Source organism: Lagenorhynchus albirostris, chromosome 7, assembly GCF_949774975.1.
Source record: "Lagenorhynchus albirostris chromosome 7, mLagAlb1.1, whole genome shotgun sequence".
NCBI classification, from domain to species: domain Eukaryota; kingdom Metazoa; phylum Chordata; class Mammalia; order Artiodactyla; family Delphinidae; genus Lagenorhynchus; species Lagenorhynchus albirostris.
Window position 1 is genome coordinate 19,443,688 of NC_083101.1, and position 25,236 is coordinate 19,468,923.

At 44.3% G+C, this 25,236-nt stretch overlaps 1 protein-coding gene across 1 annotated transcript; it reads left to right on the top strand.

Moving 5' to 3' along the window:
* The first annotated feature begins 4,125 nt into the window (after positions 1 to 4,125).
* TNFSF15 (TNF superfamily member 15) lies at positions 4,126 to 23,787 on the top strand. Its single transcript, XM_060153318.1, has 4 exons — positions 4,126 to 4,365; positions 18,811 to 18,853; positions 19,800 to 19,847; positions 23,279 to 23,787. Exons 1-4 carry the CDS (start codon positions 4,141 to 4,143, stop codon positions 23,731 to 23,733), a joined length of 771 nt encoding a protein of 256 aa, XP_060009301.1. The 5' UTR covers positions 4,126 to 4,140; the 3' UTR covers positions 23,734 to 23,787.
* The last annotated feature ends 1,449 nt before the right edge of the window (positions 23,788 to 25,236 follow it).

Consider the following 25,236-nt stretch of genomic DNA (forward strand, 5'->3'; position numbering starts at 1 on the left):
CTACCCAACTCTCACCCCAGAAGTCCTGTGTGGTCACCCTCCTCCAACACTGCTCCAGCCATCCTGGCCAACTTGATGCTCCTTGAACACACCTGCTTCAAGGCCAGGAGAAATCTTCTACCAGACACCCACAGAGCTTCCCCTCACTCCAGGTCTTCACTCAAATGTCCACTCTCAGGAAAGGTTGCCTCTTCTGACCACCCTATTTTAAACTGCAACTAAGGTAACTCCCTGGCTCTCTTTTCTGTTTTTTAATTTTTTTCTAAAGCACTAAGGTCATCTACTATACTATAAATGTAACTTATTTTTGCTGTCTACTGGCCATCTCCGCCCACTAGAATATGAGCTTCATGAAACCAGGGATTTTTATCCGTTTTCATCACTGCTTTACCCCATCACCTAGAACACTATATTGTACCCAATAGTAAGCACTCAAGTACAATAGCTCATTATTTATTTGTAAGCTATTTACCTCTGCCTTAGAATCCACTGAGAATCAAGAAGGAAGGGAGAAGTACCTTGTAGCAGCCAAAATAGATGTCTGTATCACCAAAAAGGTTATACAGATGGCAAATGAGTGCATGAAAAAGATGTTCAATGTTGTTAGCCATTAGGGAAATGCAAATTAAAACCACAGTGAGATATCACTCTACACTTAACAAAACAGCTAAAATAAAAAAGAGTAGTAGGGGCTTCCCTGGTGGCACAGTGGTTGGGAGTCCGCCTGCCGATGCAGGGGACGCGGGTTCGTGCCCCCGTCCAGGAAGATCCCACGTGCCGCGGAGCGGCTGGGCCCGTGAGCCATGGCCGCTGAGCCTGTGCTCCACAACGGGAGAGACCACAATGGTGAGAGGCCTGTGTACCGCAAAAAAAAAAAAAAAAGAGTAGTAACCCCAAATTCTAGAGAGAGGATGCTGACAGGATGTTGGTTCTTTCACACATTGCTGGTGGGAAATAAAATGATACAACCACTCTGGAAAAGAGTCTGGCAGTTACCTACAAACTAAATATGCGCCAGCTGCATGACCCAGCAATCTCACTCTTGGGCATTTACACGAGAGAAATAAAAACGTGTTCACACAAGAACCTGTACAGCAGTAGTCATAGCAGCTTTATTCATAATAACTCTAAACTGGGAATAACCCAAATGTTTATCAGTGGGTAACTAGTTAAACAAACTGTGGTCCATCCATACCATGGAACACCATTCAGCAATTAAAAGATATGATGTATTAATCATACAATAACTTGGATAGACCTCAAGGAAGTGATGCTGAGTGGGGAAAAAAAAGCCAGTCCCCAAAAGACACAGACCACATGATTCATTTATATTACATTGGCAAATAAGGTAACTCCAAGCTGTAAAGTAGATTTGTAGTTGCCCGGAATTAAGGGAGGAAGAGGGGGAGGATAGCAGCTGTGACCATAAAATGCAGCGCGAGGGATCTTTCTGATGGAGATTTTCTGTATCTTGACTGTGGCGTTGGTCACAGGATTCTATACATGTGATAAACATCACAGGACTAAATACATATACACAAAAAAGCGCATATAAAGCTGATAGAATCTGAATATCAGTGTCAACTTCCTGGTTGTAGTATTATATCAATATTATAGTTATGCAAGATGTTGTCTTTGGGGAAAGCAGAGTAAAGGGTATACAGAATCTCTCTCTATTTTTTCTTACAACTATATGTAAATCTACCTCTACAGTTATCTCAAATAAAGGTCTGTAGGTCCATGCCCTAAAACTCTTATCCTCTTCCCACAGAAGTTCCCCAGGCACAAACCCTTTTGCAGATAGCTAGATACATTAGAATGAGGAGAGCCTGCTAGAGTTCTCAAGGTCACACAATAAAGGGACTAAAACCCAGGTATCCAAATCCCCAGTCTGGTGTTTTTAGTATTCACCATCTTTTAAGGCCTTCTTGCATTATGGATGAGAATACACATCTCTTCATTTGAACCCATACATTTACCACGTTTGAGACCCTGGTTTGATCAAGCACAGCAACTTTCTAAAAAAGAAATACAAGGGTAAGAACACACCTGTAAATCCCTTCAAGATGATTTGATGTTAAGTGTGATTTTGTGTTTAAAAGTTACAACAGCAAAGAGTTAGGTTAGTTTCAAAGAAAAGTTTCTTATTTGATTTGTTAAACCAAGAATGGGTAACCACGGAACACAAAAAAAATCATCCTTTGCTGGAATTCTTTGAAAATATGTTAGATGCTTATTTCAATAGATGTTGGTTAAGAGTCTTCTGTGTGACAGTTACTATGTTAGAAGCTACAGGGAAGGCTTGTGACTGCCCTCTTAGATTTGCTACCTTAATCAGGGTGATGAAAAACAATCAATCACAGTCCAGTATGAAGTAGTCAATCACAGAGGAAGAATGGGAAGCTGTAAGAACATAGATGAGCATCTCACCCCATCTTGGAGGCAGGGAGATGAAGGAAAGTTTTCTACATGAAGTTGAAAAAAATATGGGAGCTTGGTGATATGAAAGGAAAGGAATGGAAGATTTCCCAGTGGAGGGAACAGCAGATATAACAGTGCAGCTAGTCCACAGTGCATTTGGAGAAACTGCAGCTTAGAACGTAGTAAGAGAAGAGCTGGATGCCGAGGAGGGATGATGGTGGGCAGGTCATGAAAGGCTTTTCCAAGTAGCCTGAAGGGTTTAGGCTATGATATAAGCAGATACAGCCACTGAATGGAGGCACTAGTCAGACTGGTTTCTACCAAATGCCACAGGACATCCTTAAGCTTTCCTCTTTCTGTAACCCATCTTTTTGCAGGGCCCTCTATTCTTGTCCACTATCACCGTCCCTAAGTTTCCAGACCTTGTTCCAATACACCTCTTTCTCTAGGAAGCCTCCCAACCCCTCACTGGAAGGGATGGCCTACTCCGGGTAGAGTGGGTATGGGTGTGTGTGCAGGTGCGCTGTATAGCATCACATACAGTATAGCGTAATCATCAGGATATGACCGACTCCGGGTAGAGTGGGTATGGGTGTCTGTGCAGGTGCGCTGTATAGCATCACATACAGTATAGCGTAATCAGCAGGATGCTCTAGGACCAGCTTGCCCCAGTTCCGAGCCTGGCTTTACTGCGTACTCTCTACGCTCCAGTTTCCTTATCTGTCAGGTGGAAATAACAACATTTCTATGTCAAAAGATTATCTCAGGGTGGAATAATTTCATGGATACATTTAACTCACTCAGAAGAGTGACTGGCCCAAAGCCAGCGTTTAATCAGTCTTAGCCTTTGTTACATGTTGTGGCCCCCGTACACACCCAACTGTAAGCTCAGTCAACTTTGGACTCATCAGAGAGTAGAAGTCAATGTCCTCCCCTTATGGACAGTCACCTCTATGACCTCATACTCTTTCCTCAGGCAATTGGTCAACACAAGCTAGAAATACGCTTTCCTTTCACAGGCAACCGTGTAGTAGAGGCAAGAACCTTAAACCATGATTTGGAAAAACTAGATCCTCTTCCTGGCTCCTCCGTCTTAATCCCTGGCTGACCTAGGGCAAGTGCCTTCTCCTTCCAGAACGTCAGTAGTCCCATCTGTGCAATGGGAACGAGCTCCTAGGAGACTCAAGAAGACAGAGGGCTTGGCGGCACTTAGCAAACTGGTGATGCAAACGTGGTTTCCATCTCCCAGTCTGCAAGCCACACCACCCATGCTCACCTTCACTTCCGGAAGAAGCACACGCCCCAGACTGGCACACTGCCAGGCCTCCAGTTCAGGGAGCAGGTATATTTTCATCGGCCCCTCCCACTGACTTGATGAATTTATTTTCTCCTCCTCCAGGGACTTTCCTAACTTCCTTCTGTAAATGAAGGAAGGTGCACATGAGCACACTGTATATATAAATATGCTTGGGAAAGCTTTCCTCTTCTTCTCTCCTTCTCTTTTTTTTTTTTCTTAAACCAAACTTGGTTTCTGTTGTAGGCGGTGCATTCCCTAGCAGGGTAGGGTGGGGCACAGTGTGCTGTGGTAAGTGGAGTGGGGAGGGCAGGGGGAGGAGTAGGCAGTGATTAATTCACCCACTGTGAGAGCTGGGTTTCTATTTAATGGGGGGGTCTCTCTGCTCTGAAGGAGTTAGAGGCAACTCTAGGACCATCAGGGGCATGGCAGAGGATCTAGGGCCGGGTTTTGGGGAAACAGTCAGTGTCGAAATGCTGCCCGAGGACGGAGGCTGCAGGCCCAAGGCCAGAGCTGGGCTAGCATCCAGGAGCAACAGTGCACGCTGCGCTCTGACCTGCTGCCTCGTGTTGCTCCCTATCCTGGCAGGACTCACCGCCTACCTGCTCGTTGGCCAGCTCCGGGCCCAAGGAGAGGCCTGTGTGTTTCAGGTAAGCAAGACTCCGCAGTGACCTGGGGGATCAGAAGACCCCCCTGGGGCCACCTGGCCGCTATCGCAGCTCTGGACAGAGCTTCTTGGTCCATCATGGTCCCTGCTTCCATATGCAAAGGAAAGGTAGAATGTGAAAGGTGGAGAACTCCAATTTGGTTTTTATTCTCAGTATTTCTGGGGGATGAATTGTGCCTTTTTAGGTTTATATGGAAACAACCACAAGCCACTTATTTTAAATAATTATAATCATAGTGCACTGATAATTTGGGAACATTCATTTTCTCTAAAAAAAATGAAAAACTAAAAAAAAAAACCTAAATTACAAAACTAATACATAGTCATTGAAAAAAGGTAGAAAACACAGATAAGGAAAAGAAGATAATTATCATTACCCATAACTGCGTAGAGTGACCATTATTAACATTTGGGGATATATAATTTCATACTTTTTAATAAGATGGGATTGTTTTGAGTCTCCTATTATGATTTTGTTTATTGTTAGTAAATTCACAGCAGCATGATGATACAGATGGTTGTATTGTATTCTTATGTATGTAGATGCTGTAATTCAATCAACTCCCCTTTCTTGGGTTTAGAAATATTCTTTTTCGAAGCCCAAGAAAGAATCTCCCACCTGATTATTTATCTCTGGTCTTGGTAGGGGTGGGATGTCAGGAAGCTTAGTCAAAAAAGAATACAGGGTCTAGGGAAAACAATGGTGCAGTGGTGGGCAGGTGCTGACAGGTGATGGGGAAAACATAGTTCTAGACTAGGAACTTCAAAAACCTTAAAACCTGAAGAATGTGTCATTCAAGGGATACCCTTTAAAAAAAACCAAAAACAACTCTCCTACATAATCTCTGGTAGGCAATTCAACCTCGGTCCAAAGTATTAAATTCCAGAGGGGAAAACAGGTTTTTCAGTTGGTTTAATTGGAAATCTGTTTTCTAAGCACTGCTGGCAACTTCAAAGCAGAGACCATGAGCAAGCCATGGTTAATGTGTAACTTTCACCACCCATGAGGGTCAGCAAACAGACTGAGATTCAGACAGCAACATCCATGGCCACATGCCATCATTCAGGAAATGTAGAAATATGCAGACAACTGGAAATGCTGTTCATGTTCCAGGAGAATGGGAGGGCACGGGGGTTCAGGCTGTGATGCCTAGACCGCCATGGGGCTGGTTCCAACAAAGTCAAACTGCAGCGTGCAGTCAGCATTCTGGACTCAGTCCCTCTTTAGCCAGAAAGAGATGGCTGTTCTTGAATGAGGCATTAAGTGGCTTCCGGTAACCTGAGCTCTCCTGCGTTCTGATGAAAACACTCCCTCTGCCCCAAACGATGTCTGAGATTGCCCATGTTGTGTTGATCTAGAAGTCCATCAGGTGCAATGCCACGGTACAGTGGAGGCCAGTGATGTGCTTAGGAAGAGAGTGTGAGGCACAAGCTGGCGCTGCCCAGGAAGCCCCTTGAGGGAAGGAGCTGCATGCCTGCCCTGTTGCAGGCACTCAAGAGATGCAAAGGCTGGGCTTCCCTGGTGGCGCAGTGGTTGAGAGTCCGCCTGCTGATGCAGGGGACGCGGGTTCGTGCCCCGGTCCAGGAAGATCCCACATGCCGCGGAGCGGCTGGGCCCGTGAGCCATGGCCGCTGAGCCTGCGCGTCCGGAGCCTGTGCTCCGCAACGGGAGAGGCCACAACAGTGAGAGGCCCACGTACCGGAAAAAAAAAAAGAGATGCAAAGGCCAATACCCCATTCTGTCATGGGGACCTTTGGAGCTGTGGTTTGGCCAAGCTATATAACTTAGTCAGAAGAAAAAGAAAGGAAAATGGGGCTAAGGCTGGGGCACATGAAACAAAGGGAGTACTGAAAAGAAACACCTGGCCCATTCAAAGAAGAGATTTAAGTAAGAGTGCTTAAAGAGTTCAAAGAAAGGTCAATTTACTGAGTTGCAGACAGATTAATGAGAACCGCAGGGCCGGAAGCATCCTGGGGTTACCACAGTATGAAGCTCGTCACCACCCCTTGGCCTGAAGAGGCAAATAGAGGGAAAAGTTTTAGAGGAACCCAAGGAGACCTAAAACGTAGGAGAAGGCCTGCCTGGAGGAGCTGAGGGTTGAGTTGAGGAAGGCCATCTGCCAAAGCAGCAGGGAGGGAACAGAAAGCAGCGAGGGAAAACTCTGACCAGTCTGCCCCCAGCCTCTCATCCCCTTGGCCAGACTCAATTGGAAGCTGGGCTCGAAAGAGCCAAGGAGCAAGTGTGCCAGGAGGTCAGTGAGGGCTCAGGGCATAGAGTGGATCCGCAGGGGCTAACAGACAATAACCAGCTCAAAAGAGATGCAAGAAGATGGGATTCAAGTGGGAAAACCAGGTCACCGGGACAGCCTGGGGACATAACAATGAAATGTCAGGACTCTTAGTCACCTGAGTTTGACTCCCAGCTCCATAACCTCCAGCTGTGTAAATAAGCACATGGCTTTTTTTTTTTTTTTTTTTTTTTGGCGTCTGTTTCTCTTTCTACCAAAAAAAGATACTAATATCAGTTCTCTGACAGCACTAATAAGGTATGTGTAGGAGCAGTTTATATGTTGGGAATGTGGGGAGAGCTACAATTACGCAGTAACAGGACTCGACAGCACCATTTGTCACGCAGAGTTCGTCCAAACTTCTCCTCTTAATTGAAGTGACCATCTGTGTTAGGTAATTGGCTTTCTCCAGGGGAAAAACCAACTTCTAATTTCCTTATGGTAGTTTGGCAAATTGGAGCAAGGTGCCCACCTAAATTAGGCACCTGTCTTCCTACAGAAACTGGGAGGTGGGGGCATTACCTCTCCTGGTGTTCACATTTCAGAGAGATGCTCCCAGGTCACGGGGGCAGGGGGGGAAGAAAAGGCCTATCTGTTCTTCAAAAGGATTTAAATACATTTCAAAGCAAGAAGAAAGTACTTACAAGTTTTCTAACCTAAATGCTCTAGGAAAAAGGAAGGGAAAGAAATCTCGTCCCTTATTTTCAACAGGGGGAACTAAGCCTCTTATTTTTCATTTGCACTTGTTCTTATGATCTAGACCCCACAGTTAGTAAGACCTAGATCCAGAATTCAAACTCAGATCTGTCTCCCTCAAAGCCTGGAACATTCCACGAGCTCTGCAAATACAAAGCCCCACTGTGATCTGCCCACGTGGACTCCCCCAGACTCACCTAGGGGCCAATAGCCACCTTCGCCGCCACCTACACCCGCTTCCCCCGTGTCCCAGCCTTGCTCCCCCCTCCTCTTCACCTCCCGCACGCAGCCCCACAGTCCTCCTCTTCTGCCCACAGCCTTCATGAGATCCATGGAATCTGAGATTGTTTATGGAATGAGGTTTCCATTCCCACAGTGGCCAGGCAAAAGGCAATTCAATCCTAACACAAGAAAAACTGAGAGAGGAGGGCCACACAGACCTTCAGATACATTCACAGGCCTGAAGAGCTGGCTCGGCAGCAGCAGAGGATAAGCTGATGATAATAATGACAATAATAACGACACGATATGAGCTCCCACCTCAGACTCGTAGAGAGCTCTCCCAAACATGATCCCGCGGGATATTCACACCAACCCAGAGATGCAGTAAGACGGTGAGCAGTGGCGTGTGGCAGACGAGGAACTTTGGAGAGAGAGCGTCTGCGTGAGCACCCAAGGTCGCAGTGGGGAGGGACGGAGCCAAGTCTCAGCTGGCAAATCCGGTTTCTCTCGGCTTCCCTGTTGCCTCCCTTCCACCTCCTCCCCAACCACAGTCAAGCTCTCGATCAACGAAAATACTTTCCATCTGCCCTTTTTGTGGATGAATGAGGGGATCACCCTCATGTGTTGAGGAGGACAGGAAACAGGAGTATTCTGTGAAACAGGAAATTCTGTAAAGATGGGCCTGGTCTTGATTCTCCACACAGGAGCCAAAATTATTCCTTGGAAGCTTTCACTGCATTGTGTCACCTCTGTGGCTTCATCTTCTACCCCTTTCCCTTCTCTCCTGCCTCTGGCCTTTCAGCCACCCCGGCTTCCCTCAGTTCCCTCAGGACTCCAGTGCTCTCCTGTCCCCAGTCCTCAGCGGGGCCGTTCCCTCTGCCAGGGCTGCCCTAAGGGACTTCCTCATTCCATCCTTGTAGCAACCAGGGGAGGCCAGCATCCCTGAGAATCTTTCCTACTCTAATTTAGGAGGGAGTTGAGGCTTGAGAAGAGAAGGCTCAAAAGGACTTGAAAGGAAGAGAGTGAGCAAAGTACAGAAGCTCCCCGAGTTTCAGTCTTCCCATAATACCCACCCTACTGAAGTGCAGTGAGGGTTCTAAGGAATCTCTATAAAGCCCCTCACAAGTGCTCGCAATATGGGCACTAGCTGGGTATTTGTCCCTTTCTTTCCCCTAAGTGGAAAAGCTCTTCACAGATTTATAGAAATTAAGAGATGGAAGTGCCCTTAGTCCCAGGGCCAGCAACTATGACCCGTGGGCCAAATCTCACTCACTGCATGTTTTATAAACAAAGTTTTATTGAAACACAGCCACACCCACTTGCTTACGTACTGCCTTGGCTGTTTTCACACTAAACAAAGGAGTTAAGTATTTGTGACAGAGGCCATATGACCTGCAAAGTTAATATTTACTATGTGGCCCTTTACAGGAAAAGTTTGCTGACCCTTGATCTAGTCTAATCTCCTCGTTTTACACTTGAAGAAGCCAAGGATCAGAGAAGGGAAGGAAAAGTTCAGGGTCACAGAGCAGGTTGGGGGCAGACCTAGAACTAGATACTATTTCTATGTTGCCTGGCCTCCTTCTACCAGAAAACAGGACCAACTCCTTTCCTGCTGGGTCCCTAGACCAGACTGTGGAAAAGCAACAGCAACTTGTGAGTAATGTTCCAGGATTTTATTAGCAGCAACAAAAACGGTCACCAGGACTGTTAAAAAATATTTTAAACTGGACTCTTCCTTCAGGGGTTGTGTAAGGAAAGATTCAACATGACAAACTTATTATCCAGTAAGTTGCAGAGCAGAAATCAAAATTAGATTTGAGAAGGTTGGGTTAACTGCCTTTAGGTGAAGTGACCATAAATATAGCATCGATTAAATATATCATGGTCCTTTCATGCAATGGAAAATTAAAATGAAGCATCTCTACGTGTAAGGATAGGGAATTTCTTGAAGATGTATATTAAGTGAAAAAATCAAAGTACATTAACAGCATATAGAATGTGAAACACTTCATTTTCTGAAAAAATAATGTACATTAATATATATGAATGTATTTATAAAGGCATAGACTATTTCAGGAAGATGAACAAGGAGTCTGGTAACTCTGTTAGCATCCAGATGGGGAAACTGGGTGGCTGGGTAACAAGGGAAATGGGGACACATTTTTGAACCTATATCCTTTTGTACAAAATGTATATGTTACCTATACAGAAAAATACACATATATATATATATATATATATATATATATATATAAAATATAGAGAGAGCGACACAGTAAAATGTTTTAGGATCTTTAGACTCCTGGAGAATGCTAGATAGATTTGCAACGTGGAAAAACCATGGGTCAAAAGTTCAAACCCAGTTTGATTTCTGGCTTAGCCACTTCTTAGCCATGTTACCTAAGCTTCCTGGCCTCCGTTTTTTAATGTATGAAACAGAGATAATTAGAAATAAAACCCTTAAAGTATCTGGCAGGGGGTGGAGGATTAGCAAGTGTAACAGTTATGTCCTCGGAACTTCCCTGCTCATGGAAATTATGTCAAAGAGAACGAATTCTGCAGCTGCCCTGGAATCTGCCATCACCAGTCCAGGGAGCAGGTTCTGGCACTGGAGGGCTTTTCTTGGCCCCTGATATTTGTGAGCTATCTTCGTGCCTCCTTCTCCACCCTGGTCTTGTACCCTCAACCCACGCTCCAATCCATCCTTTACCGGCTGCACTTGACCATGGCCTGGGCCTTCTTTTGGTCCTTAGTGGCATCCATTGCCTTCAGGACAGGTCCACCGCCCCCGCTCTGGCCCACAGGTCCCCAGAGGCCAGGCCTTTGTCTTCCCCGAGCACTGCTCCAGAACACAGGACTCTATGCTCCAGGCATAACTGAATGCACCACACTGGCTCAGCCCAAGCCCAGCACAGAACGGGGACTCAGCACTGTGCAATGAAGAGTCAGGGATGCCAAGGGAGGCACTGCTTCCCAGGGCTGCACCACTGTCAGTCTCTGCCCTTCCCTCCAAGTCCTACTTCTAGAATCATCTGCACACATTCTCCTCACCTCTCTTTGGTCCCCTCCAATCTCACTTTCGACCCTTCCCGAAAATCCACGCAAGGCTCCTAGTCCTTGTTCCCTGCACCTCCTTTCTCCTACACATTCCCCTGAGAGGCCCTGGTTTCCATCCAGACCAGCAGGACCCCACAGTGAGGCCAGCTCAGGCTTCAGAGGTACACAGATTAGAAGGAAAGCCATGGCCCCACCACATCACAACTGTGGCCTTATAATAATTTATTATATATCAGACTCCATTCTAAGTTTTTTCATATTTAGCGTTTTGAGAAGAGTACATGAGATCATGATATAAAGTTCTTAATGTGAGGTCTGGCATATAACACGTGTACTACATGTTTACCGTTGGTACTTCATGCATCATCTCAGTTAATCCTTGAAACTGCACAATGAAGAAAGTACTACTGTTATCTCCACTTTAAAGAAGATGAATCTCAGGCTTAGAAAATCGAAACCACATGTCCAAAGTCACACAGAGTGTGACACTGGGATTCAAACCCACGTGTATGCTCCTCCTAGCCACTACGCTAGTGTGCCTCTGAGTGTAAACCCAGCAAATTATTCACTTGCTGGCGGTGGTCAGGGGGATTTAAAAATGATACCCTAGAAAATACCTTTCACATAGTAAGTGCTCATAAATGCTAGTTCCCTTCCTCCCCTGGGGACACCTAGCTATCCCTGGCATACAGAGGCACTCACTAAGCATTCCCCGGTTGGAGAGAAGGATGGAGAGGTGCACAAGGTACCTGACCTCCCTAAGTCATACTACCTGTCTACAAAATGGGGAGTGTAACACACTTTCTTCATATCATTTTGCTGAGAATTCTGCAAGGACAAGTCCGGAAAGCTGTTGCCATAAGGTAAATGCTCCACAGACATTACTTCTCTACAGACTCCACATCTGAGTCTTTTATTTCACTCAAGCTATTCCCTCTGTTGGATGAGGATGGTAACGATAAGCCCCTTTGCAAAACACTGAGCACTCAGTGGCTGCCTCTGCTGTAGCCTCAGGGAGCCCTGGCACAGCTGGAGGAGAAGCCCAGCTCACTCCCAAGGTCAGGCCAGGGGCAAAGGACAGAGAATCCAGAGAAGGTGAGGGTGCGCTGTCGAAATGAAATGAAGGGAGGGCAAGCGAGCAGGGAGAGTGAATCCCACACCGCCGCTGCAGCTCCTGGCTGGTGATTCCACGATCCATTCATTCCCCCTTTAAAATCAACACGCACATCGCTCAACCCCAGCTTCCTCATCTAACAGACCACAGGCAGCCCAGCAGCCGCAGCACCGTGGCTGTAAGAGGTCATCTCCCAGCCTGGTGTCCTTAATGAGGCCCAGGAGCTGACAGCGGCAACAAGCATGGAGTATGAACGGGTGGAGGGATATCCCATTCCCTAAACTCCTGGAGACTGTGAAACGGCAGGAGTCCAGAAGCAAACTGTGGACTGAGGAGGCCCCTCCTGTTGGGAGAAGCGGGAAGCCATCCAGAGCTCCGAAATGATCTCTGTGCCGCTGGTCATAAAGAGACACACAGGTGGCTTCTGTTTACCACTACAGTGGTGGGACCAAGGGGAAGGTATATGGAACCAAAAATACATACCACAAGGATTGATTGAGCACAAACACAGAAGGAAAATGAATTGGCTATCCACTCTATGCGTCTGGTCTTTCTTAGCCATCACAACAGTCCTGGGAGGAAAGAATCATTGTTTACTGTGTGTGGGGGGGGGGTATGCGGGCCTCTCACTGCTGTGGCCTCTCCCGCCGCGGAGCACAGGCCCCAGACATGCAGGCCCAGCAGCCACGGCCCACGGGCCCAGCTGCTCCACGGCACGGGGCATCCTCCCGGACCGGAGCACGAATCCACATCCCCTGCATTGGCAGGCGGACTCTCAACCACTGTGCCACCAGGGAAGCCCCATTGTTTACTTTTATTGATGAGGAAACTTGAGCCTTACTGAGGTTAAGTGACAACTAGGAAATAATAGAGATGGGATTTCCACATTTGCTGGGCTGCAAACACCACATTCTTTGCTCTGTACCACTCTAAGTGTTGCATGTAAAGACCCGTCCAGTTAAAGACCTAAACGTAAGGCCAGACACTATAAAACTCTTCGATGAAAACACAGGCAAAACACTCTATGACATAAATCACAGCAAGTTCCTTTTTGACCCACCTCCTAGAGTAACGGAAATAAAAAGAAAAATAAACAAATGGGACCTAATGAAACAAAAGCTTTTGCTCAGCAAAGGAAACCATAAGAAAGACAAAAAGATAACCCTCAGAATGGGAGAAAATATTTGCAAACGAAGCAACTGACAAAGGATTAATCCCCAAAATATACAAGCAGCTCATGCAGCTCAATATCAAAAAACAAACAACCCAATCCAAAATGGGCAGAAGACCTAAATAGACATTTCTCCAAAGAAGACATACAGATTGCCAACAAACACATGAAAGGATGCTCAACATCACTAATCATTAGAGAAATGCACATCAAAACCACAATGAGGTATCACCTCACACCAGTCAGAATGGCCATCATCAAAAAATCTACAAACAATAAATGCTGGAGAGGGTGGGGAGAAAAGGGAACCCTCTTGCACTGTTGGTGGGAATGTAAATTGTTACAGCCACTATGGAGAACAGTATGGAGGTTCCTTAAAAAACTAAAAATAGAACTACCATATGACCCAGCAATCCCACTACTGGGCATATACCCTGAGAAAACCATAATTCAAAAAGATACATGTACCACAATGTTCACTGCAGCACTATTTACAATAGCCAAGACATGGAAGCAACCTAAATGTCCATCGACAGACGAATGGATGAAGAAGATGTGGCACATATATACAATGGAGTATTACTCAGCCATAAAAAGGAATGAAATTGGGTTACTTGTAGTGAGGTGGATGGACCCGGAGTCTGTCATACAGAGTGAAGTCAGAAGGAAAACAAATACCGTATACTAACACATATATATGGAATCTAAAAAAACGGTACTGATGAACCTAGTGGCAGGGCAGGAATAAAGACAGATGTAGAGAATGGACTTGAGGACATGGGGGTGGGGAGGGAAGCTGGGATGAAGTGAGAGAGTGGCATTGACATAAATACACTACCAAATGATGTACATACACTACCAAACGTAAAATGGATGGCTAGTGGAAGCTGCTGCACAGCACAGGAAGGTCAACTAGATACTCTGTGATGACCTAGAGGGGTGGGATAGGGAGGGTGGGAGGGAGGCTCAAGAGGGAGGGGATATGGGGATATATGTATACATATAGCTGATTCACTTCGTCGTACAGCAGAAACTAACGCAACATTGTAAAGCAATTATACTCCAATAAAGATCTGGGGGAAAAAAACACCACCGTCCAGTGCACCTTAGAGGAGGATGAAATGAAACCACCTTGGAATCAAACACGTCCAGGTTGGATGTATCCTTGTGCAAGTATAAACAGGAAATTGCAAGAGGAAAAGGCAAATGTCTGTGTATTTCTCCTAGAAGTGCTGGGAGGATGTTATGGATCATAAAACGTTTATGCCTTTGCAATTGTGGCATTTATGACGGCAAGAAATAGCTATCTCTTCCTGTTTATGAATATACTAGAGAGTGAGTACAGAATATGGGAGAAAGGCTAAATGGGTCATTAGTTAAAATACGCTCAGGGGATTTTTCTGGGGAAATGCCAATAAGAGAATCTCAAAGACCACATCGCTTCAGGCTCATCCATTATGTAGTCAGCTAACGTTTACGGGGCTCCGGATATGTGCCAGTCTGTACTTGGTCTAAAGGTTTAGCTCCCAGGCCTTTCATGTACTCTTTGCCTTTGGCTTACAAAGACTATTATCAGGTGATAACCTCTTCTGAGAGCAGCTGGAGTACTTACTAGCTGAGAAGCCCACACAAACACCAGAAGGACCTGGCACAGGGAAACCCTCAGCTAGACAGTAGTCTCCTCCTTCCCTCCATCCTTCTTTGTTCCCTGTTGGAAGTATTAGAGAATTCCGAAAATGCTTAAAGTAATAGGTCATGGTTAGTTTGAGTGGGGGTTTACCAATCTATATGCAGCCACCCCCCAAAAAAAAGCAAGAAGAAAAAAGGAAATAAAATCAAGTGAGACTGAAAATTCCCTGACCTGTAAGAACTAAGGGGTGAAAAGCACCAGCTTACTTTGCTCGGACTAATAAATTCCAGGGTGGCAGGCAACCCACTCTCCCACTAATATGTATGCCCATCGGCAGACACATCTGCCTTTTCTGGCTCTGATCCTGGCCAACGGTCACGACTCTCAACAAGCATTTCTAGAGCCATGGCTATGCTCCAAGCAGAGCCTGATGAAAAACTCTGGAGGCCCCAGTACTAAAAGATTATGGCTACCCACCTCTACATAATCATGTTTTTAAATTGAAACAAAAACTCAAAACTCTGCATGTATTCTAAAATTACAGGGTCTCTTTCCTAGTTTTTTTAATTGTAAAACTCTGGCTACAGTCACTGAAGCTGAATTTGACTCCATCTTCTGCTCTGTTTCCTGCCTGTCTCACTGGTGCCCGAGCATCAGTGTATTTTGCCAACTGGCTAATCCAGTGGGAGTGCCAGGCACTGTCTGAGGTGCTACAAATATAGTGGTGAGCAAGACAGGCAGAATTCTACAGGCAGCTGGAATTCTGCTAGAGAGAGAAAATCAATAGCACACAAATAAGTCATATCACTTGAGGGAGTAATAAATGTTCCGAAGGGGAAATAAAATTGGACCCTGGTTCTCAGCCAGTGATTTGAGAAGGTATGTAAGGGGAAATAAATCACATTCTTCAGGGGTGTTCTTGGACTCCATGTCTATTCAGATTTGGAAGCTAATGTTGCAGTGACCAGCATCTCTCGGGAGCCATCATCTCCTTGGTATCCCAGAATAATCAGAAGTGATGGACATGAGTCAGAGCTGGAAGACAGTAAGCCATTTATTGACTTTTTTTATAAGCAACCATCTCGAGAGCAGGCATTGAGCCAGCTCACATGCATAAACCTTTCCTCAAAGACCTACTAGCTCATCCTCTCAAATCTCCTCTTCATTCTTTCCTGCTTCTTATCACAATAATCTTCCTCCCATGACAAACAGAGTGATTATTAAGAGAAACAGCAATGGAAGCCTTTAGATGTTGTTCTTGGAAACAGGGTCCCAGCTGATGTTCTTCGTGGAGACTCTTGGAATGTTGTGTTCTTCAAACCTGCCAACAGGCACTATCTTAGCCTCCAGAAGTTTAGTAGTATTCCGGGTGGGCCACTTAAAACCCACACACATCCATCCATATATGAAAATAAAGTGTCTAAGTTACAGAAATCCAGCAGAGCAAATAAGGAAATGTGTTCACTCTCAAATTCTTGCTAATGACAATGGGACTCTGAACCAGAAGAAATGCTCCAGACTCTTAGCTGAGGGTCTGCTTAGACAAAAATAAGTAGGATGTTCAAGAAGGTTTCTCAGCAGAGAACTAAATGAAGTAGAAGGTGGCCAACCAAGGCAGCCATTTCCTATACAAGGGGGTGCAACCAGGCTCTTCCAAATTTTTTGAGTTCACCTTCAGTTTTCTGCCTTGCCAAAGGATCGAGTTCTTTGTCAGCTCTGTCAATAGCAAGTAAGGAAACAGTCTACAGAATAAGGCCATTTCTAGGCTGCTTCTCCACCTCCCAAGATCATCAAAGTTACTGATGCTGGATAAGCAGTCATGTCGATTGGGTTTAGGTTTTCAAAGACTATGGTACTCATGACCCTATGCTAAAAGCGTATAATATATTCACTTGGCAGCAGAAATTCTTGCAGTTTCCCAACTGCTCCTGTGCTCTGTTGGGCCTCCTAACTCTTGCACAAGCTTTTAGCCTTGTCTGAAATGGTCATTATCTTTATTACCTGGTTAATACCTATGAGTATTATATACCTGTGAGTATATATAAGATGCAGTTCAGGTGTAATCCCCCCTGATTCTCCCACTTCTGGGCCAGGTTCCTGTTTTCTGGTCTCTGTGTTTCCCCCACTGTCACAGTGCAGGGAACCACTAGTACTTATCCATCCACCTCAGCGGATGAGGGGCTTGCCTGGAAGTTATAAGGAGCAATGGCTGAGGGCTTGGGATTCTGGAGTCAGTTGACCTGGGTTAAAATCCTGCTCCTCCGCTTTCCAGGTATAAGACACTGGGCAAGTTTCTTAATGTCCTAGGCCTAATTTTCAGTATGAGGATATAAATAGCATCCACCGTGGAGGGTCACTGCCAGGCTGAAGGAGATGAGGCACGTGAAGGGCTTAGCACAGCCCAGCGCCGCTACTCGGTGAATAAATGGTAGCTACACTTACTGCCTTTTTCATGTCCCTTGAATCATTCACCGTGGTCGCCTCTCATGGCTGGAGTACAGAGAACCTGGAGAAGGATAAACAGTAGGTACCAAGACTGGGATGGCAGTTGGCACTTTGAATGCCAACATAAGTATTCGGGACTGTGTTAAAGGTTATGGGGAGCCATTGAAGGTTTATGAACAGAGACGTGTCTCAAAGGGATGCTTTAGAAAAAGCCCTCTGGAGGCAGGCTAAGAGACGGGTTCAGGAAAAGGAGGAACCAGGTGGAGGAAGCTCTGTTAGGAGCCTATGGGAAGAATCCCGGAGAGCAGCGTGCTGAGGCCTGGGGTAGAGGCATGAATGAGAGAAACTCCAAAATAGAAATGACAGCTTGGGTTTGCGGAAGAAGAAAGAAAGAAATTTCAGGCTTGGTAACTGAGGAGAGGCAGTAGTGTTGCCATCAACAGAACTAGGAAGTGGAAAAAAGAGCACTGGAAAGGGGAGAAAGTCAGTTAGGCATTCAAAGACAAGATCTCTGCCTTCAAGAGGGCTTCCAATAGAGGTTAGGTAACATGTCTTGGAGTAAAAAGAGCCTGGTGCTCTGGGCTCTAATAAGATCACTGTTATCACAGGACTGCTCGCAGACCTAGACTCACCAACGACACAGCTGCATCCACACAACCACACATGCGTGTAGAGAATCCATGCACACAACACCAGACCATAGACACACGTAGACACACAGATGCAAAAACACATAGACTCATACCCTCTTCCACTGATGAAGCTGTCTTCTCTCATACTCACATAGACATACAATTTCTCATTCACAAGTACACACACACACACTCACACAAACACACACGAATTTTAAGATGTAAAATGACAAGTGTTCATGGTGACATGAGGATCAGTGGTCTTGGGGACTGTGTAGTTATGAGGATCAAATGAGAAGACTCTGGATTGAGTCAAAATTGTATCAGAGAAGAGAACATTGGAAAATGTAAGAGAGTGATGTCATTCCTAAACTAAGAGCTTGGTTTTGCTCCTGAGTTTATACGCAGGTCTTGTGAATGGTGGTTCTTCATTTTCCATGCATTCTTTGCATTGACTCATACATTTTCTTCATCTCAAATCTGGGAGTTATCTATCGCTGGGGTTGTTATTATTCCCATTTTTCAGATGACGACACCAAAACTCAGAGCGGAAGTGTCTTGCTCAAGATTATATTGTTAATAAATGGTGGAACCAGGATTCAAATTCAGGTCTGTCTACCCCCAAATCAGTTACTCTTTTTAACTACCATGTGGTATCTGAAATGGCTCACAAACTAGGGTTGCAAGAATAAAAAAGTCTTCATATATTGCATGGAAACAAGGCAGGATTTTGGAGGTTGATGAGAAAGAGAGCATAGTCATTATTCCTTTTTTGGTATCACTTTTTGCAACAGTTCCAATTTTTAAATTGTGCTGAAGAAAAGAAAATAAAGCAAGTGAGGCTATTTGTTCAAATAAAAGAAGCAATGATAAGATGACAGAGTGCCCTAGAATGGAACAGGAAAAGCTCTCAGGACAAAACTTTAAAGTTGAGCTTCAGAGACAAGCATAGGAGAGAGAAAGGTCATTGGGGTGCTGGAAGATGAAAGAAGAGAGCTTGGGTGCAAGATTCCCATCAACCCAATATTCTCATTCCCATTTCCCTTATCTCTGAGTACTGAGGCTGGGTAGCAGCAGCATCTTAAACACGCCCATAACATGGGCAGCTGCAAGATAATATGAACCATAATATGCTGACAAGATAATATGAACCATATCTTTCTTTCCCAATAGACTCCAAAAGGACAGGAGCTTGGACCTTCACATCAGCGATCTTGTAAGTGTGTTCATATTTTATGCCTTTTCTTGTGGGGAACAAGCACATTTCTCATAGTCTGATACATGGGAAGTTAAGAGGCAGGACCCAGAGGAAAAGAGAGGCTCCTCCCCAGTCACTAAGAAGGCAAAATGGTGCCCTGGCCAAGTGCATGGCCTGTGGAGCAGACAGCCTTTAGGCAAATAATTTCACCTTTCTCTGTCTCAGTTTACTCACCAATAAAAGTGGTTATAATAGTACTTACCTCCCAGGGTTAGTGTGGATTAAATTAGTTAATTCCTTTAAAGATATTAGAATACCTAGCACATCAAAAGTATGCAATAATTTTTCCTTTTATCATCAATAACATCATCTTTATCACTGTAGTTAGAACACACTTGTCCAGTATAGTCATCTCTGAGAACCAAAAGGAAATGCTGAGGCCTTCTGGAGAACTGATAGGGAAACAGAGGTCCAGAGAGGGAAAGGGATTTGCCAAGGTCATATAGCTACAGAGTAGTCCCCACCTAGTTCTGTTAGGACATCCAGATGGCTCAGTGGATACGGTTAAAGGGACTACGAAGAAGGCAAAAGGCCAACCAGCTCCCACAGAACCAACAGAAGCAAAGGAGAGGCGAGGTGAGCTTTGCTGAACACCAAGCATGTGCCAGGAATCGTTCTGAGCACCCAGCATCCATGGGAGGAATTGACGTACCCATGTTAGATATGAGAAAGCAGAGTCTCAGGATGGATAACTTGTCCAAAGTCATGGGGCCAAGGTTAATTTGTGTTCAAGATTATTTCTCCTGAGGCTGCCTTGTCCCTGCCCACCCCCAAGAAAGACCTGGACCAAACTGCAGGAGAGGAAGGTTCCCCCCAGCTGCAGGCACCGCGCAGCTCACCAAAGGCTGTCTTCACTCCAATCACCCTCTGACTCATAGAAAGCATTTTTCTCCTTTCCTTACAGATGCACCTCCTGGAGCCGGCGGGGATAAGCCAAGGGCACACCTGACAGGTAATTCTTCCGGGTGTGTTTTCCAGGAGACTATGGGCCCTGGGCCTGAGGTTTCTTTCAGTGTTTGCCAAAACTCATTCTTGTAGCTTTAAACTGGAAACCACACCCTTTGGTAACAGACTCCTCCTCTCAGTCAGGGTCTTCAGATGTCTTCCTCTCTCGAAGTGTCCAAAGTCCCATGTTTCTTGGGCATTTTCTTCCAGATTCTATCAGCTCTCTTCCTTATCTACTGTTTCTCTCTTTCATTCTCACACTCAGTCATTCAGAAATGGCTTTCCTCAGATTCAGAGATTCATGTAATTTTGAATCTAGTCAAAGATGAAAGCTCCCCTAAGCCAATTTATTGAGTCCATTCAAGAAGTTATTGGACACTTAGATTCAGGTAGGTATTTCTAAAGAATTTTCATTGATGTAAAGAGATTAAGAGCAATCTCTTAACATCACCGGTTGGCCAGATTCCCAAGTCTAGTGTCGAAATTCCTGACACCTCACATCTGGAGTCACATATACTTCTATGACTCCAGAGAAAAGAGCAAGACAGTGCAGAAGTACGTGTTAAAAATCCATTGATACTACATATAAAATAGATAACTAATGAGAACCTACTGTATAGCTCAGGGAACTCTACTCAGTGCTCTGTGGTGACCTAAATGGGAAGGAATCCAACAAAGAGGGGATATATGTATACGTATAGCTGATTCACTTTGCTGCACAGTAGAAACTAACACAATATTGTAAAGCAACCATACTCCAATACAAATTTTAAAATAAATAAATAAACTTTGCTGAATCCATTGAAAAACTAGAAAGTTAAAAAACAAGCATATTCTTCTGAGCTGTAAGAAAACCTGCAACCCAGAAGGGGATATCCTTGTGGCCCACAACACCTGTCTTAACGTTTGACCAAGAGGGAACTGCGATGAGTCCTGAATGAGGATTAGGACCAGGGAGATGCCAGTCACCATCACTTACCACTTGCATCTAAGAATGGGGGTTATTGAACAGGCTGGGCAGGAAAATCCTAGAAACTGAGTATGGAGATGCCAATCCTCTTCCTATTGAATGGGGGGAGTGGAAACGGGGAAGGGAATCTAGGTTCTACTGAGCTTTTAATATGTACCAAGCACTGTGGTAGGCAGTTTACATCCAGGATCTCTTTTAATCTGCGTATCAGCAAAACAGGATGGGGAAACTGAGGCTCAGACAACTAAATTCACTTATCCCAAGTCATAGGACTAGGAGGGTTGAGATCTGAGACTGACTCCAACTGTTTCCATTACAAATACTTCCTACCCAATCTCCTACTTGCTGCTGTGTTGGCCTAATTGCATACCAAGTTAATAGAACTTGCTTTGTCTAGAAAATACATGATTTTTGCTTTTAATCATCTGAGATGAATTTGTTAAATCTATTGCATCACCCACAGAGAAGGAGTAGAGACTATAAGAGGCGACTAATAAAAATGCCCTTTACAGATCTTGCAAAGAAGCAACAGAGCTCTCCAGGGGCCACTTAGTGCAGGGGCCAGGGGAGACACACACATTTTGAACATGTGTCATAATTGCAAAAGAAGCCATAGTCTAGTCAGCAATGGGAAAGACACTTTAGAAAAATCCAGGAACCAGGTTTTTGGTCAATTACCAGGTGAGAAGTTTGCTGAACACTTACTTAAATATGACCTATCCCAAAACTATGGCCAACGGCGCATAATGGTAATTGCTATGGATTTCAAAAGCGGTTGTAGGAAATTAAAATGTGTTTTAATTTTTTCTGGAAAGTATTAGTTTTATTGCAGGTTATCTTATTTGGTTTGAATCAATGGTGTGATTCTATTCTTTTTTTTCTGCTATAGATATAACCTCACAAAAAGCATTCATTCATATGTTCTATATAACATATACTTGTAAATAATGCAAACATAAAAACATATAAAAATATATAAAATGAAACAGGCTTATTTTTTAATCTGTCAAAATGAAAGATGTTGTTTATTTGAGGAAAGAAAATAAATATGTATTGAGTAACACTGTATCCAGCCACCATGATAAATATGTCCATGTCTCTTTCACTCATTTGATCTTCAGAACAACACTATAAGGGAGCTTTGTCTCCAGTTCACAGACAGGAAAGTGAGACTCAGAGAGAAGAACCTACATGATACAGAGTCGGAAGCCCGGAGCCCCAGTCCCTTTCACTCCACAACTCAATTATATTTTGTCTTACATTTTGGCCCTGTTGATGTGGGAGAAGCATTTACAAAATCTTCTGGATCTCTGGTGTTCTGCAAGCTAATTTTTTATTAATTACTGCCTGTGTTTCATGTGGCTTTGGACCATGCATTGGAAGGGAGTAACAAGGAACATGACTCACTCTCTCTGCAATGCCCTCTTTCTGTAGCAGAGCATTTCTGAAACCAGAAGCCTAACAAAAGTAAATGTAGTTTAGAGGATATTCCTAATTCCACATTAAAAAAAAAAAAATTAACCACCTCTTAATCCTTTCCACAGGTATTATTATCTCCTTTTCCTTTCTTTTTTTTTTCTTATTTGTTTTTTAAGGAAAGGTACATCAAAAAAGCAAATCTTTGCTTAGTAAAGAAATACTTTAAGCAAAAGGATTATCACAAGGTGGGGAGGTAGGGGAGGTGAGGGACTACTGCAGGCAGGAGAACCTCTGACCATAAAGTCTGCAAGTGTCTCAAGAGTTAGGCTAAAAGGGTTTTTCTTTTATAGAGAGGAGGACACAAAGCTGAAATGAACCAGGTGTGGGGAAGTGGGATGAAAGGTTGGCTTGACAGGCTCAGAGAATGTTTTACCCTGAGGCCAGCCTATTTTCAGGAGGCTGGTTCAGGTTGAGGGTCAGGTTGAGGGTGGGCCAAAGTTCAGGGGCCTGGAGGAAGGAGAGAAACTTAACTGAAGTTTGGTTAAAAAACATTTTGTTCCGATGAATCAGTGAAGATAAAACAGTCCAGCTAATCACTTATGAAGCAAAGAATGGGAATTAGGAGGGGCTGGTGTCTGGCCTTGGCACAGCTAAACAAGGGAGGTCATCCATCAGTTTTATCTAGGTCACTGGGGAAGAGGAGTTCTTTGTTGTAAGCTGTTTTCCAAAACACAGAGGAGTAAAGAGATTTTTTAACCTTAACTCTTTTCCAGGATCACAGGGCTCAGGAAAAAATTCAAGATTTTCAAATAAGAAAACTCAGGCTCAGAGAGGCAAAGCAATTTGCTTGAGGTCACCTACCTAAGATGCTACTCTCTGAACAGATGTGTATGTCCACTCACACATCCTCTACTCATTCCTCCTCAAGGAACTTGCTAGCTGTTGGTTTTATCCAATCTCTTTACTCTTTGAAAATGATTTAAGACTCTTTTTAGCAAATTCCACAGGTTCTGACGCAAGCACATGAAACCTCCCTCTTGTCTTTGCAGTTGTGAGACAAACTCCCACGCAGTCCTTGAAAAATCAGTTCCCAGCTCTGCATTGGGAACATGAACTTGGCTTGGCCTTCACCAAGAACCGGATGAACTACACCAACAAATTTCTGGTGATCCCAGAGTCAGGAGACTACTTTGTTTACTCCCAGGTCACATTCCGAGGGACCACATCCGAGTGTGGTGAAATCAGCCAAGGGAGCCGACTAAACAAGCCAGACTCCATCATCGTGGTCATCACCAAGGTAACGGACAGCTACCCTGAGCCGACCCAGCTCCTAATGGGGACCAAGTCAGTGTGTGAAATAGGCAGCAACTGGTTCCAACCCATCTACCTAGGGGCCATGTTCTTCCTGAATGAAGGGGACAAGCTCATGGTGAACGTCAGTGACATCTCTTTGGTGGATTACACAAAAGAAGATAAAACCTTCTTCGGAGCCTTCTTGCTATAGTGGCAAGGCAGATGTCGTTGTGTGAAGGTCCTCTGCCTCTTAGCTCCTAATTTTCCTCATTCATATGTAATTATAACTAGAAGGTTTTTTGGGAACATCCATAGAGACAGTGGTTAAGCCATGAAATTTAGGGGCCCAAAGTTCACACTTTATGTGCCTTACTGATGAGAATACTAATTGGAAAAAGGCATAAGAGAACAGACCTATTATCATGGTTTCTTGGAAGAGTGGTGAGTTTCTAAACATTAAAACACTGATCACCAGATGAACGGAACATTTCCACGCCTTCCTACTACACATTTGTCACCAGAGGGCCCAGATACTGTTCAATTTTATTATGAAGCATTTGCTTCGGTTCAGGAACCTTGAAAACAAAACCTAATGCCCTAGAAAACAGTGTAAACCCTTGAGAGGCAAAATCCTACGTCAGTTCCTCTGAACACATACTTTAATGCCTTGCCTACAAAAATGAAAAGAGAGCTGATATTTCTCATAAATGTTCTCAAAAAAAGAAACTGATTTTCACGCCATCTATGGCAAGTGAGAAAAACTACCTTTCTCTTTACTATGTACACATGCATCAAAACAAGCAAGTGTGAGTTCCACGTGTGTATGTCGAAATACATATAACAATAGCATCTATTCAGAACAGTGTTCTTGAGCGCCTTTTATGTGTGTGCTACCTTAACCCAAAAGACACTATGAAGACTTGAGACAGACTCTACCCAAATGTATATGAATACACTAGATGGCTCTGGTCAAATATCGCTCTACATATTACAAGGACTAATTCTAAGTTCTAACAAATCAGACACTGTTACAGAAGATTTCTGAAGCTCTCCTGACTATGTAATATAACCAGCTGATTAGGTCACTCAAAAAACTTGAAGACAGAGTTCTAGCTAACAGACCAATTATATAACAAACTTGACTGATGCCAAGAGACAATGGATTTATTCCCTGGGGGGGAAATATCAGTCACCACATCTGGAGATGTTAACCGAGATCTGCTCTGAGGTTTGATTCACAACTTTCTATGCAGAGCGTTATATGGGTATTTTTCTCTTAAAATATTCAAAGAGATTTAAATGTGGAATTGGCTAATCAGCCCAGCCAAGGCATCTTTCCTGAAGAAGAGGCTGAACACTGAGAAGGTCCTTCCATTGCTTCAATGAGTTCATATCCTCTAATCTGTATGAGTTTTCTGCACTCATATGTCAAGGGTTGGAGAGGCATTTCTGCTCTCTTAGCCTCTGTTGACTTGTCTGTAAAGGAGGAATCCACCAATCTGTTTCCCAGGATCAAATGAGCTCATGGGGATGAAACATGCTAACTTCAAGCATTCTGTGAAGTCTGAGAGCATGTCAGTGTGACATGCGGAGTGATCTCCAGCACCTTGGTCTCTATAATAAATGTTCCCTATTGTGAGAGACCTCACAGGTTGGTCTGAAAGCAAATTTGGCAATGACATCACTCTTTCTTACTCTTTTCACCAGGAGACTA